The sequence below is a fragment of the Salvia splendens genome, chromosome 1, assembly GCF_004379255.2.
Source record: "Salvia splendens isolate huo1 chromosome 1, SspV2, whole genome shotgun sequence".
NCBI lineage: Eukaryota > Viridiplantae > Streptophyta > Magnoliopsida > Lamiales > Lamiaceae > Salvia > Salvia splendens.
Window position 1 is genome coordinate 41,702,078 of NC_056032.1, and position 16,730 is coordinate 41,718,807.

Sequence of the window (16,730 nt, forward strand, 5' to 3'; positions counted from 1 at the left end):
CGCATCGAGAACTCGGCGTTGGATTGAAATTGAGAATTAAATCAATTAAAACTCATCATCATAGGCGCAGAAACCGCGTCCGGGGCAAGGAAGTAGCTCTGGTCGCAGCTCAAATCGAAGCCGCCATTATCAAATTAGCGGTGAAGAGAGAGGGCATTACGGATTTAGGGGGTAAAAATGCGGGCATTTGCTGCAAGGAATCGAGGTGGAAGGGCTAGGAGGGAGAGCAGGAGGAAGAGGAATCCAAAGGATTGAATAAAAGGGAGCTGAATTCAGGGAGGTTGAACGGATTGGGGGCGGTGATGGCATTGTTGAGGAAGCAATCGGAGTCGAGTATGGACTTAAAGGAAGTGAGAGAGGCGTTGGGCTCAACACCTTTTCCAGTCAATATGTTTAGGACCAAATAGGCAGAATACATTATTATGTTAAAATTGTTAATCCAGTCAAACTTAAGTTAATTGGCGTTGACCGTCAAATTTTTGACGGAACCGTAAAAAATGGACCAAATGTGACCCGTTTTTTTTGTGAGATACTGAATAATTCAAAAGATAATGTTTTTGACCAAAATCAAAAAATCGCAATATGTTAAGGACAATAACGAGCTTTTAGTCAGAATCCAATTTAAAGTTGAACAACTTATGTATGTATGTGTGGGTCCAATCAAATTCTTCGTAGAGTAGTCTGAGCTTCCAACATATAACCATATTACCAAATGAATTGTATTATTATAGAGAAACTTTGTATGAAAAGAGTCAAATATGGTAGCTACCCAGATTATATAGCACATTAATAAGATATTAAGTTGAATCACTAATTATAATACGAGAATATATTATATCGGGATTTGGAAAGTATTTAAAAATTGGTTATAATCATAAATCTATTTATGCGAAAGAAATGAATGCATAATCGAGGGACACAATAATATTTGCTTAGAGTCTTAGACCATCTTTAATTATATATCAAAAACTCATTTTTAATATAGAAAACATCTTCTATTATATACAAAATTCAATTTAATTTAGGTTTTTTTTCGAAACTATACCAAATATTAGGTACAATACTAAATATGGTGCTACTGCAATATTTATAAAATATTACAAATCAACTCATTATTATTTAATTAATGTGAACCAAAACATGAACAATAAACTGCAATAACAAAATAAAAAAAATTAATCTAATAATTTAGAAAATCATAACCAAATCTTTCAATATTGTCACAGTACGAACAATATGTTCTAGTTGCATAGTCATTTGATTGTTCTTGTTGCTGGACTTTTTTTTTTGTAAAAATGTGTCTTCTTTTAGTTTGAAAATAAGCATGACTACAAGGATCGTCTATGGAGCTCAATGTCACAGCCATTATTTTATTTTCTTCTCTCATTATTTTGTGTTCTTTTTCTTCGATTGAAGTTGCTAGACAAGCGCTACAACCGGAAGTTGAGATAATGACAAATGAAGATACTCCGTTTCAAGAATACTTGACTCGATATGACACACTAAGAAATAACAATGTTCATCTAGAATTTTGAAATGTGCTAGTTGATCTTTTGTGGGAACAATACACAAATTTCGAGTTTTGAATTTTGGTTATTTTATATGCGCATTGTAATAGATGTTTTTTGTGATTGTGATATTTTTACATGTGTATCGATTTATGTTTCAATTCTATTATAGCATGCTTACTGTATTTTAATTTTTAAATTAGTGTAGTTTTTTAATATAAAGTATATTTATTACATAAATATATTAATAAGAAAATTTTATTTAATTATTTCATTATAGTATAAAATTAATTATAAAGTGTTGTAGGGCTAATGTGTAATTTAAATAAGTTGTAGGTATAACTGAAAAGTAGGTGATTACGGAAAATTCTTTTCGATTTGAGTTTGGAGTAATTGATTAGAGTGAAACTCCTTTTTGAAGGGACTCATACTTTAAAATGAGTTTGAGTTTGGTATGAATGGTTGGAGATGACCTTAAATTTGAGATTAATTGTACTAATTAATAATTATAGTAGAGTGGATTTAACCTAATGTAGCATCGATAAGATCTTGGAATATCATAGCTACTGATAGTACTTACTAATATCACTTGCTTCAACCCAAGTTTGAACAAAATAGATACTATTAAGATAACACTTATAACTATTGGCCCAATAAGAAGTAGGCCCATGACTGTCTGATGAAGGACTCGAATTTTCTCTATAAACAATGAAATTAATTAATAGCTTCTTTTTTTTAAAATTAATTAATAGCTTTTCCAAATAGAGTTTATAAAAACACATGGCCCCACGAGTGAGGTGGTGGAGATAAGTTCCTACCATACTTATTTTTCTCTTTTAAACTAGTAATTTTTAAATTTATTCAATATATTTGCAAATGTCTAAATCATCTAAACGGTCATTTTCGAATAGTACAATTTAAAAACATATCCTTACCATTTTTTTCTACCCTTTTCCATTACACTTTTACACCACCACCTAGTTTGAATTCAACCACGAACCCACTAACAATAGTAAATTTTCTTGAATTAACCGATTAAGTGTGTATCTATTAATATTTTACAGCTTTTGCTATATTAATTATATAGTGGAACTCCAGCATGGAACTTATTCTTTTGTCAATTAAGCCCGCTGGATATGTATCAGAATCTACAGCTTATTCCACGTCAAGATTATACAAATTTAGCATCTTAATTAACTTATTATATTCTAAAACTAGCATTATACATAAATCTTACTCAAAATTGTATTCCTCATTCCCTAAAAATATGAAATTTTTAAAGAGACTGTGAGTTTTAATACACAATGAGTGAGTAAGAGAGATACAAACAAAAGTGATTCAAGTGTAAGTGTTGTTTGTAGAGAATGATGTTCATCTCGTTACAGAAAAAAAAAGTTTTCTAAATTAAAAAATTCATATTCCCTCTGTCCGTGAATATCCCGTTTTTCCATTTTGATACGTCCGCGATTAGGAGTCTCGGTTCATAATAACCTTAAATGGTAAAGAGGTCCCACATTCCACTCACATGGAGTATCATTTAAAACTAATATATATACAAGTGAGACACGGAGTATCATTTAAAAATAATATATATACAAGTGAGACCCCTCTTACACTAACTTTCTTCCATCCACTTTTCTTAACATTTCTTAAGTAATTTTATTCATATTTTTTAAGGGACGGATGTAGTATTTTTGCGTAAAAGTTTCTTTATTACTTTCTAGTACTTATTTTAACATATTATTTTTTATTTCTCAAATCAATCTTTTACTTGCTTTATCTAATTCCAAAATTCCTACCCCTTATTCTCTAATCTTTGACATAATGTGAGATTAAAGAAAAGGAGGAAAACTACGAGAATAAAATTTATGAATTTACAATCAACTAATTACCGTGAAAATTATAAATTATAAATCATTAAAGAAATTGACATTGACTTTTACCTTTATGGTTAACAAAAGATAAATAATGTCCACAAAGAAAGAAATTCGCCTAAAATTGAACTTCATGATTTTATGTGCGATTTGATCATTTACTTAATAATATTCCGAAGTACTTAATACTTTGATTGAAAATAATAAGAATAATTTAAACTCCATATGAAGTTTTAGTTTGTGAATATTGTTTCATGCTCGAAGAATAGAAAGCACATTAATTTATATGTAATCTCGGTCAAATATGTCATCAAATACGTGGCAATCATAATTCATAAACGCATATACATAGCTCATCAAATAAACTTTTAGGGCTCCAAACATGCGATATTAATTAAATATTTATCAATCTGACTAGAGTTATAACATCGTGACTGAATCCAGAAGTCAAACCGTCAACTTTGAATTTCAATTTCGTAAACTTCACCAACCTATATATATACTACATGATCATTACACCCAATCAAAACATTACCAAATCCAACTCAATTAACTAAAACAACGTAGCAGAAAGATAGAAAGAAAAAGTGATGGAAGGCGCGGAGTCGAAAGCAGCCAAGTACCGAGGAATCCGGAGGCGGCCGTGGGGCAAATTCGCAGCCGAAATACGAGACCCCAATCGCAACGGGGCGCGCCTCTGGCTCGGCACCTTCGACACAGCCGAGGACGCCGCCCGAGCCTACGACAGAGCCGCTTTCGCTCTCAGGGGCCATCAAGCCATCCTCAACTTCCCTAACGACGGTCATTATAGAAATCCTCCGCATCAACAACAACGGCAGGCGGAGGCGGAGGTGGAGGTGGATGTTGGTAACCGCCGCCGGCAACAAGATGGGGTGATTGAGTTCGAGTATTTGGATGATAATTTGTTGGAGGATCTTCTCGCCACACAAAACGATTCTAGAAGATTCTGATTTTGTTAATCCCATTCATTTTTCCATTCTTTTTATAATTCAGCTTCTTGCATTTCTTTGATTTCAACCGATGGATTCATTTGTTTGTTTTTGTTTCCAATAAGGAAGGCTTTACTTATACTATATGTATTTTAGGTTTTGAATTTTTATTAATTTTTAATTTGAGAATTATAGATTTTATGTGATAAATGAGAACTATGGTTACCATACCACATAAAATTCACGAATAAAAGATGAACATATAAATACCAAATTTACTTTATTTTATTATTCATCCAACAACAAAAAATACATTCTTGTTGATTCCTATGTATAGGAAAGAGTTTGGATATAACCAAATAAATAGTAGGAGTATTCCTATTTATTAAGTTCAAATCTACCGTGAACATGTTAATAAAGAAACGCTCACCTGTGCTCGTACAAGTGACAGGCCTTTTAATTTGTGAAATTATATAAATGATCTATGATCTGGGTAGATGATTGATTTTTCATTTTTTTAACCGATTCTCGATGAAGAGAAAATAATGGATTAAAGTATATCACACTAATATGAAGTTATGAAATTAATGAATTAATCATACACTGGACACGTAGAACAAAACACATGGCTATCACTGGCGTATCCAGCTTATAACAAGGGGTACAAGTGTACCCCAAATAATTGTCTACATAATGTTATATTGAGCTTCATATTGTAAAAGTCATTAGTGGCGCAGTGGTTGGCTAGGCATTTAATCCAAAACAATGGAGACCCGAGGTAGATTCCCTTTGTCCGCTTCTAGTTTTCATTTGTATTTTGCTAGTATTTTATGATTTTGTTCCTATTCTGTATACGTATTTACTTAGATTTTATATTTTGTAGATTTTATATTTTGTTCTCTATTTTGTATACTTAATCCATTTACTTATATATTAGATAGTTACTTATATTTGAATATTTTAGGAAGTCCTTTTTTTATGATTTTAGGAAGTTTTTTTCATGTTCTTTCTTTTTTAGTAGTATTATTTTGTCATAGTTTATATATATATATATATATATAATTTATTTTATCTTATTTATATTTTAATGTATTATTTTTAATATGTTGTATGTTTATTTATCAATTTAAAAAGTCTGGATCCACCACGGATGGCAATTAAGCATACATGGCTTGACATGTAACCGTCCATGCTTGCACACTAATCAGGTTGTCAAGGTACGTCTCAGGAACGAACAACTACATGAGAAGTGTCTAGATACATCCGTCCAAGTTCACGCTCCATTATAGACATACGTAACATTTGTAATATCGGACCGTTATAGTCCAGCAATAATGACAGAGTTGACTCTGCATTGATTACACTTGATGCACATGCAGGGGTCGAGCCACAGTGGGACCGGGGGGCTTGGGCCCCTCAGCCATTTTCATAATAACTACTATATATTTATGTGTATGCAATGTTTAATATATCAACAATATAGCGTAGTTCATCTGATTTCGGTCACTTGTTTGTGATGTGCTAGGTTCGAATCTCTCACAGTTCTCATATTTAATAATATGCTCCTCCCATTTTTGAATCATTTAGTAAGATTCTATGCTTGTAGTTCATTTGCTATTTTTTCTTCTCATATTAGTATTTTTTGTTTATTTTCTCATATTCATTTATATTTTATAGTAATTTTCTTACATTATAAACTTTTATTAATTTTTTTCACTTGTAATTTTGTATAAATCATTTTAAATTGTAAACGTAAAAAATGGTTTTTATAATTTAAGAGTAGAAAACAATTCTTTGACTCTATAAATATTTTAAAATATTACATGATAATATTAATAAAATAAATTTTAATGTTATTTCTTTTATTATAAAAAATTTGGAATAATAACTCTTTGATCTAATAAATATGTAAATATATCATATATTATTAGTAAAATTGGTGTTATATTCTGAAAAAATCCATCATCCATTTCTCACGCATGGCTCTTTATATTGTTCATGTCCGAGTTGTTTTCGTGTCATTAGCACTGAACATAATTAACAAATTTTAATGGTCTTTTGGGCCCTCCATCGTAGAATTTCTGGCTCTGTCACTGTGCACATGTAGTAGGCTTGGCCTATAAATAGGGAGACATACTCATGCATTCTCTACGCACCACTAGTCCACGACACATGAAATCTCTATATGCATTAACATAAGTTCTCTCTCTCTGTTTATCGAAGCTCTGTCTTCGCTATCATCCAGTTAGCCGGAGCATTGTTGTTAACATTGCTGCTACTTCAAAGACAAAGTCGTTTTATCTATGGGGCTGAATCGTCAAATCCGAGAGCACTACAGGGCGTATCCCGTCTTGTGGAAAGAAGATTACTCGACTCGATTATTATCTCTGCGGTTTTAGTTTCAATTCTAATTTTAGTTTATTTCCGTGTAATCTTTTTCTTGTTCATTTTCTAATTTCTATTCGCCATACCTTTACCTTACCAAAATTTACCGATGCCTCATTTTTTGTATGACGAATTTCAATACTGATATTGTACCTCATTTTCGGTATGTTATGCCGAAATTCGATATACCGTACTTTTGCGGTATACAGATCTTTTAACATCAATGAAAATAGAATAGGATAATTGGTCGGCAAAATTATAAACTATTGCTGAAATTTGGCATTTCGCATAACATTAAAAGTGGGATATATCATGAACTTTAACAATTATGTAAATTTTCCATGGGTGTTATTACTTGGAAACTAAAGTTTAAATAATATGGATTGTTAGGAAATTAATAGGCTCACGTGGGATATATTAATACCCGTCTATTTCAGAAATGGCATATATGCCGTCACATTAGATTAAATAATTCACATCAATTTAAGCCAAGGCCTAATCACCGTGGGAAATTCGCACAATTATTAAAGTTTGTTCTATATCCGACTAACTTTAAAGATTGTGGGACCAAATTTCGGCAGTAGTTCATAATTTTTCCTACCAATTACTGACACGAATTATTTTTAACACGAGAAATACCCGCAAGTGTACGAGGCTAGTGTAGCATAAAATAAGTAAGAATATCGTATCCCACAAAGACAAATTGTGTAAACTCAAGTACCATGAACCGACTTTAACTACTATCTAGACAATCCGGAAAGTTTGGTTTGATTTTAGAAAACTATTAAACATAAACGAACTAAAAGCACACAACAAAAGATAAGTTTCAAATAAGAGAACAAGGTAGAGCCTTGGATCCAACTACAACGAACACAATGCAACCAATTCAACAACTTTGATTACCCAATTGAAGTCTCTAGGATTACTAGGAAAGCCGCTAGTGTAGGCTAAGCCCCCTCTCTAGTGCACTCAACCCGTTGATTAATCATTAATATTGAATTCTCCTTCTAATACTTCACAATTAACTCCTTAAAACAAATGGCTCAAGCCCTCACTCTAGAATTCCTTCTCTCGAATGCAAATTATCTAGGAGTTGTTCATTCTTTTATCAATCCTAATTAGGTATCTCTCGATTACTCAAAACTAGGTCAACAAACTCAATTGGTAGCTAAGCAATTGAATTGGAAAAGCACAAGAACGAAATAAAGAAATCACAAGAGCATAGATAATCAAAAGTCCTTGAATTAATCTAGGAGTTGTTCATTCTTTTATCAATCCTAATTAGGTATCTCTCGATTACTCAAAACTAGGTCAACAAACCCAATTGGTAGCTAAGCAATTGAATTGGAAAAGCACAAGAACGAAACCCAATTGGTAGCTAAGCAAATTATCTAGGAGTTGTTCATTCTTTTATAAATCCTAATTAGGTATCTCTCAATTACTCAAAACTAGGTCAACAAACCCAATTGGTAGCTAAGCAATTTAATTGGAAAAGCACAAGAACGAAACAAAGAAATCACAAGAGCATAGGTAATCAAAAGTCCTTGAATTAATCAAAAACGTTCATTGTAGTCTTCACCAAAACTCTACAAAAGATTTAGCTACTCATATTCAACTCAAATTCACAAGAAGAATCCATAGAAAATGAATTGGACATAGGAAAACTAATAAAGATTCTCCCAATGGTGGATTGAATGGAAAATCGTCTTCGTCTTCAAACTTTTTGATGATTGTAACTCTCCGTCTCTTCAATCTACTCTCAAAACCTTTAAAAATTCTTATTGAGCGTGTGGAATCCCTTTTGAAGTCGAACCCTAGGTCTTATTTATATTCGGGGCGAAAAATGCAGCAATTGTAAGGCATAAGCAAAATGCCCGACCTGCAGTGTAAAAACGTCCGGTCTGCAATGTAAAAACGCCCCGCCGGGCTTTTTGCTCGAGATCCCGAAAACGTGTCACACGCCCAACCCGGGTGATTTTTCAGCGAAAAATGCCTGGGTCCAGTGAGTTCGCCCGGTTTGATGGTGAAAACGCCTGGGCTTCTTCAGTCAAACGTCCGACATGGCTGTTTTCGAGCCGTTTACGTCCGTTTCCACCTGGTGTGACTACAAAAACTCGACAAACTCATCAAAACACTAACATAGAGGATAATGGATGAAAACTCAAGTAATGTGCTACAAAACACTAGAATATGCACTTTCAAACATCCAAAACACTTGCAAAACTCCGAGTTTATCAATTACCCTTTAGAGTATTATTAAAACTTCATTATTTAAAGAAATATTAAATATCACTCTCTCCGTCCCTTATAATTGTAACCATTTGCCCGACACGGGTTTAAGAAATGTAAAGTGGGTTGAAAATATTACTCCCCCCGTCCCTTTTATTAGTTTTATAATAAAATGTGAGTGAGAATGAATTAGTAGAATGTGGGGCTACTACCAAAAATGGTAAAAGTAAAAGGTGACAAATTATTAGGGACAGACGAAAATGGAGATAAGTGACAAATTTTCAGGGACATGTGGAGTATATTATATAATTATATTCACATTTAACAATTGATTTATAATTTTAAAATATAATAAATATATACTTAGGTGAGTGTTATATTGCTAACTCAATACTTAATTGTTAACTACAACTAAATAATAGCCATTAGATATTTATATTAAGGGCCTAGATCATTAGCCCCGGAATGTCAATACGATAAAAAACGCCAATAAAGGTATTAAGGTCAATTTACGACGAATTAGTTGTAACTAACTTTTGAAAAATATCTCATAACTTTAAAACGCATATAACTTTCTCGATTTAAATTATTTTTTTGCACAACATATATCAAATTAAAGATAATTTCATAAGGATTCTAACGAGATCTCACTTGCATATGTTCCGATGTCAAAATTTGAAAAAAAAATTCAAAAATTTTCTATTTTTTCGTACAGCAACAAATGTCAACATGATATATAAAATATGTCAATATAATACAGGTAGAATGTCAATATAAGCAATGTGTTAACATTCAATATTTTTCGGTACGATAAGCCGGTATTGGGATATTTCGGTATTTTTTGCCATCCCTAGCCGTCAGCCCATTCAAAAATCAACGGCATTGCTCTTCATGTTGGTCATTCGCAATAGTCGGTGTTGTTGAAGGAGCTTATCATATAAAGACATATTTTCTCCTAAGCTTGTCCGCTCAGGAGTTTCTAGATTGTAGTAGAGCCTGACGTCGCATGTGTTACGATGCCTTTGTTTATATTGCTTTGAATGGAATACACACAGAGGAAGATTATCCATATCGGGCCAAGTGTGGAATGTGCCAGACAAACAAGTTAAAGGGACACAAAGTTATTTATATTGATGAGAATGCTACCCCTTAACAATAAGGGGTGCATCGACGAGATGAAGATACAAAGGGTTGTTGCGAAACAGCCTGTTCGTTGTGTTATATCTTCAAAATACTTGAACTATTATAAGGATAATGGTTTATTCTATATCAAATGGTCAGACAAATTCGATCATACAGTATTAATCGTGGGGTACAATACATCTAAAGATGAATACAACTATTGGATCATACAGTATTAATCGTGGTGTATATACATATACTATGGGATTCAGGATCCCCCAATGTGTACGCTGAATCAACACGAAAGCATACTACCTTGTCATATACTAGCCCAATTTTTTCTACTCTTCAAATATCTTTTGGATCTCTAATTATATTGATATCAATTTAACCCAAAATGTACAAATCGACCCAAATAACTCGATAAAATTATATGATTATGGCTATAATTTTATAGCCATAATATTAAACCGGGTTATCTGGGCCAATCAATAGGGTTGTAGGGTTGTGAGTCAATACATCGGGTTGCACTTGTTAATGTCATGACATAACAATCAGACAATAGCGTATGCCATAAACTATGATTAGATATTATTATTAGATAATGATGTGGGTAATGATGTCATAAAAAAACAAAAGAAAATGTGTGTAATGATGATTAATCACTTCCCCAAAAGTAAAAACTTTTTAGACACGAATTAATTTAATGTTAAGGTCTGGCATTGAAAAATAGGATTAATTAGCATTGGGAGTGTCCACTACCAGATGTGAGGCGTGATGGTTCGAAAAATGTAAAGCGTGATTATTAATTTAATACTAATATATATTTATACTTTTAAAGTGGGTGCCACCGGTAAAATATCAAATTATGTATGATAATACCCATAGTAGTAGTATACGAATATTTTTTGGGGTTAGAGTATGTTATATAATCCAGAAGAAATTTTGTATATAGAAGAATGCATAAAAGTGAGAGTAATATATTTGATAATGCTTAGTACCATTTATTGTTATAATTATATTTCAGGTCCAAAGTAAAACTAGAAGAACAATTAAAATACATGTTCAATTAGTTATCCATGAGAATTCGGTGTTTTTGTTCAATTTGTTATCATGAGAATGAAAATACTTCTTTCTTTAATGTATCTTCGAAATTAATATATAGCCCAATTGATTCGATGGGTTATCCCGAAATCTGAAAGGTTATGGTATGGCTCAAATCTTATAACCCAAAAAATTCAAACTCAAATAGCCCGCACCCGAATAATTCTATAACTCAAATGGGTTGACCCGATTGATATCCCTAATTGCTTGTTTGTTAACTGTGATCGAACTTGGATCATTGTTTGGGGTCTCTATAGACTATGTGTTTGTTATACTGTGATATAGATCTAGTGCAAGGGAGAGCTTCAAAGTAGTACCAATTGAAATATTTGACTTCCCTTGCAAATTTGAATTTTGATCATATTATAATTTGTTTTTTTAAAAGAAGTAGAACCAAATATCAATCAAAATAACTTTTGCTAACCAGATGAGTTGCATTGGAGAAAAACTGTTTAAAGCTAATTAATTGATTCAATTTTGCAGTACCACACTTGAGTGTTGATTGATCTGCCTGAAGGTTTCAAACATTTAGGATGTAAATGGATCATTAAACGGAAGGTAAAAGCACATGGAACAGTTGATAAGTATAAAGCTCGATTAGTGGTGAACTGCTTTAAACGAAAGGAAGGGTACGATTTCTTCGATATCTACTCACTTGTAACGAGGACTTTTTCATTCGTAGGCTTCTCGCGATTGCTACATTGCACAATCTTGAGATTCAACAAATATATGTTAAAACTGTGTTTCTAAATAATGACATTGAAGAGGAAATCTCTAAGAACAATTCGAAGGGTTTGTAGTATCTGGACAAGGGAAAATGTATGCAAACTGATAAAGTCACTATATAGATTGAAATAAGCAGCGTATAATTGCAGTAAGTGACTAGCTTTCCTCTATATTATTCTCTCTTTTACTTTACTTTCTGTCCACTTAAACTTTTTATTACTCCCTCCGTCTTATAGTAGATGTCACACTTTCTTTTTTAGTTTGTCCCACAAAAGATGTCACATTTCATCTTTTGAAAAAAGTTTCCTCTCACATTAATTATAAAACTATATTTTCTCTCACCACTTAACACACAAAACAATATCTCCTAAAATCTCATGTCATTTCCAAAGTGTGGCATCTTCTTTGGGATGGAGGGAGTACCATTTTTCTAAAATGTGTGCAAAAATGAAACGTCTAGCATTGGGTGGTACGGAAGAAGTACTACTATAGTAGAAGCTCATATTTGAATGTTGAAAATATACTTTTTCTTTTGTTCTGACATTCCTTTCGTCTTTCGATAAACTTAAATTCTACTCCTAGTATTTTAAATAAAAAATATAATCCTAATTTTATGATTATCTAAAGTGAGGGAAAATACGAACTCCTAATTTTATGATTATCTAAAGTGAGGGAAAATACGAAGTTGAAATATGAGCTTCAAAAATAAAAGAGTATTATTTTCGTTTTATCTATATTATTTCTGGTTATATATTTAATTGTTTCAAGATCAGAGCGGATGATCGTTTAAGAAATCATCAATACACATATATGTCTGTAAAGTGAAGAAAATCTATGCCAAATGGGCCTTCGTCAAATTGCCTGAGAATTCTAATTAATGGATTCATCCAAATTAACACACCTAATTCACTCTAAAATCTGCAAATTACCTATTAATTATCTTTTGAATTATTGCATCCCAAACAAATGAAAATAGTCCGGATTTAGTCCATTTTGGATGGCATCATCAAAAATTGACAATCAACGTCAATTAAGAATCATTTTGACCGAATTAGTTTACTAATATGTGATTAATTAGCAATTTCAAGAACATACTTAACCAACAACTGTGAAGAGAAGGCCAATATCAACCCCGTAAACAACAGGCACTACCACCACCACCACCAAGCAAAATCCGGCAGCAGACTTCAACCAAATTTACGCCGCCGCATATTCCATGGTGGCCGACGCCCCCGATTTGTTCAACATATTCTTCCCCCCAACGCTCGTTGTCTCTCCTCCCCAATTTCTCGCAGAAATCCCCGGCTTTCCTCGCCTCTCTGGGGCTTCTCGGGGACATCAACGTCAGCCCCTCTGCCGACGGTTCCTCCGCCTTGAGCGGCGTCCTCCATGACCCTCTCCTACCGCTGAATCTCTCTCCTCATCCCCCTCTCCTTGCCCCACGGCGGTGGGGTTTACTCACTCGACAAAGGTCTTTTGACTAACGGCGTTGATGAGAGAGAACCAAACGTCAGTTTGTACCAAAACGGCATTGATCGTGTCTACGAGTTCAACGCCTTGGAAATCGGTGGTAAAAATAGAGATGACGTTGACCGTCAAATTTGGACAAAACCATCAAAAAAAGGACTAAAGTCGGACCGTTTTCGTTTGTTCGGGATGTAATAATGATATAACATAAATTTTATTAGTATATATAATCTCAAATACTATAGAAATATAATTGGTTCAGTATTGGGACCAGAGGCCCAAATCTATACACACTCGTTTTTCTCACAATATTCTCGACTTGATTAATTGATTATCATACTAATATAATATCGGAAATAGTCTCAACTTAAATTGTACTATATATTTAGAGCATTTGAAGATAGATTTGTATGCATTAGAAACTTTATAATATATATTTTTCTCGCCATTTTGGTACTAACGACCAACATATCTTACCAAATAAGGAGTAATAATTTTTGAAACGGTATTCTATTTTTTAAGTGACCGAACATTTACTAAATTGGAAAACATCTCCTATGTATGGGTTGGATTCGCAACATACGTCACGTTACTTGCATCACATTGTTGCATCATGATTAATGACATAGTCATGTTTATTAAAAATATAGAATCGAATCAATCGATTATAGTACTATAGTTAGACGAAATGTTCAATTATCAAAGCACGTGGTCGACGGTGCAGCTAATTGGGCAGCCGTTTCAACACTTTTAATTTCTTGATGGTTTTCTTTAATTAATTTCATGATGTTGATTATGAATAGATAAAGAAATCGCACTAAGTCGAAAGTGGAGAAATCACAATCAATGAGTCTAAACTAAATTTTTGATTGATCTGTGAGTTGGCCAGTCTAACTATTCAGGCTTATTTATATAAACTAAACAAAGATGTTATTTTCCCTAAAAAAGTGCACTTGTCAATTACTCCATAATCAAATTCAACCCGCAACATTTTGACAAGAAAGTAATTTGAAAATTTTGACATCATTTTTTCTATTGTAATTTAAATAAAAATCTAATTAGTTTTATTATAATTAGTTGAACCTCTTAATTTGTCAATAGGTTCGAATCACCAGTTTTTTTGTTGTAGTCATTAAAGAACATTGTCAAACATCATCATGATGGCGCACGCTATACCTTATTGGCAATCACGTCATTTCATAAATTAAAGTAGTAAAGTTGCATTATAATAAAGTCGTGTTGATTTATTTCTAATGACTAGTAGTAGTATATTACATGAGAAAGGTCGGAGACTTTTTTTTTTGACATAATTGAATACATAATTAGAATCTTATAATTGCAATTGACATGTTTATGATGATGTCGTGACATGTACACAATTGTTAACCAACGAAATGGTGTTTCATAAATGGTCGGACGTGTGCGATGGTTTTTGAGGCTCTATTGCAAGTGGGAAATGATGGATTGCTCTTGTGGCATGATTTTAGGCTCTATTGTGGGTGTTTCAGACGGCTGAATTCTTTTTTAAAAATTTTAATATATTATTTTATTTTTAAATACATTCAGTATTCTTCTATCATTGTAGTGTTGCTTAGATTTGGTATTTTAATATATGTTATTTGTTTTTAAAATTGAAAATTAAAACAACAAAATATGAAAAATAGTGAAATAAGTTGTGATTGATTTTGGAGTTGGTTTATTGCGGGCGTTAGTGTCTGAAATTTGAAATGCTAACATGGCTTGAAAAAATCAAAATGTGCCAAATTTTGGGATCATTTTTTTGTCCGATTGTGGATGCTCTAAATCACATTTTCTTAATTTTATGGTAGATAGTAACAAATCATGTTGCATGTATATACTCACTAAGGTTCCATTTGCAATTTTCATTCGATTTCTATTCAATACTATTTCATTTCACTTCTACTAAGTGGATCTCATATTCCACTAATTTATTATTATATAATTAATATATAAAAGTAAAACTCATATTCTATGCACTTTTTACTCTCACTTTCTTAACAAAGTCAAACAATTTTTTAAAATCTACACTGATAAAAAAATGAGACGATTAATGGAGACCATCGGATGAACTAAGTTTTTTCCACTATTTAACAAAAAAATGATAACTAAATTATCAATTTCTTATTCAAGTCTAACACCTATCATACATCCTACTATAAGAGTCTTTTATGCCATTTTGGTCATCTCACAATAAGATTCTTCTTTCACTTTATAATAAAAGTAGGCATAATATTCTACTAATTTATTTACTCACATTCTATTATAAAACTAATCCAAGTATAAAGAAATGAGACTTTTCATCATTATTTAAGAAGTACTTTTAAATTCGTGACGTGTTTGCTATGAATTTCTATTCGTCATGCACATATCACTAAGATACTGAATTGAATTGTAAAATTATTTACTTTGGAGAAAAATAAGATTGCCTTATTAATTTTCAAAATGTGAATATTGGAAATTCAAGATTCAAATCATTACAATATCATGAGACAAAAATATCAGATTTAATAAGCTAAAATAAAATTCCAAAGGTAAAATTTCCAAATGGGGCGGTTGCAGTTAGCTGGATTAACAGATCCTTGATTAGTCACCAATGATGTCATTACAATTGCATCATTAGGAGCTGATCAGTCAATCTCGTGTAATGATCAACTTGTAGTTTATTTCTTCTTTAAAAAAAGCAGTAGTTAATTTCAATGATTTTGTATGTATATTTTGTGGTAGATGAGGACTTGGAATGTCTTTGTTCATTTCGACATGCGTGACAAAATAGTAGTATAAAACATAGGCTAGCATATATATTATTCATCTATACATCGGCGGATCTAGGTGGGATCGGGGGGTCGGCCGACCCCACCACTGTCCCCGGAGAATCGCCGGATAATGCCCTCCCTCAGCCGCCGACCCCACGCCGCAAATCTCCTGCCCCGCTTCGCCGATTTTGCAGAGAAGAAGGTCTCCTGCCCGCGTCGCCGATTTTGCAGAGAAGAAGGTCTCCTGCCCCGCGTCGCCGTTTTTTGCAGAGAAGAAGGAAGAGAGATTGCGTCGCCGTTTTTTGCAGAGAAGAAGGAAGAGAGATTGCTAATTTGGGCTGCCTGCTTTTACAATTGGACTTTACAATTTGGGCTTCCTTTTTACTCATTAATTCTAGAATTGAAACCACTTTTAATTGACCCAATTCTAATAGGAGTAGATCACTTTTTAACCTATTAAAATAGGCGTAGTTCACGTTCTGCCTGCTTCTCACGCCGATTCTACAGAGAAGATTATTTCACAGGTCTGTGCAAGAAATACACTAATACTATTATTTGTTTGACAATCAATTATTCATTGTATCAAGAAGT

At 32.8% G+C, this 16,730-nt stretch overlaps 1 protein-coding gene across 1 annotated transcript; it reads left to right on the forward strand.

Moving 5' to 3' along the window:
• The first annotated feature begins 3,929 nt into the window (after nucleotides 1-3,929).
• Nucleotides 3,930-4,542, forward strand: LOC121804866 (ethylene-responsive transcription factor ERF098-like). The gene has a single exon (XM_042204567.1). The coding sequence runs from the start codon at nucleotides 3,973-3,975 to the stop codon at nucleotides 4,351-4,353; it is 381 nt and encodes a 126-aa protein (XP_042060501.1). The 5' UTR covers nucleotides 3,930-3,972; the 3' UTR covers nucleotides 4,354-4,542.
• Nucleotides 4,543-16,730: the final 12,188 nt, after the last annotated feature.

Bases quoted from the DNA above. Each gene is read 5' to 3' on its own strand.
- LOC121804866 (XM_042204567.1), top strand. From the start codon at position 3,973: ATGGAAGGCGCGGAGTCGAAAGCAGCCAAGTACCGAGGAATCCGGAGG.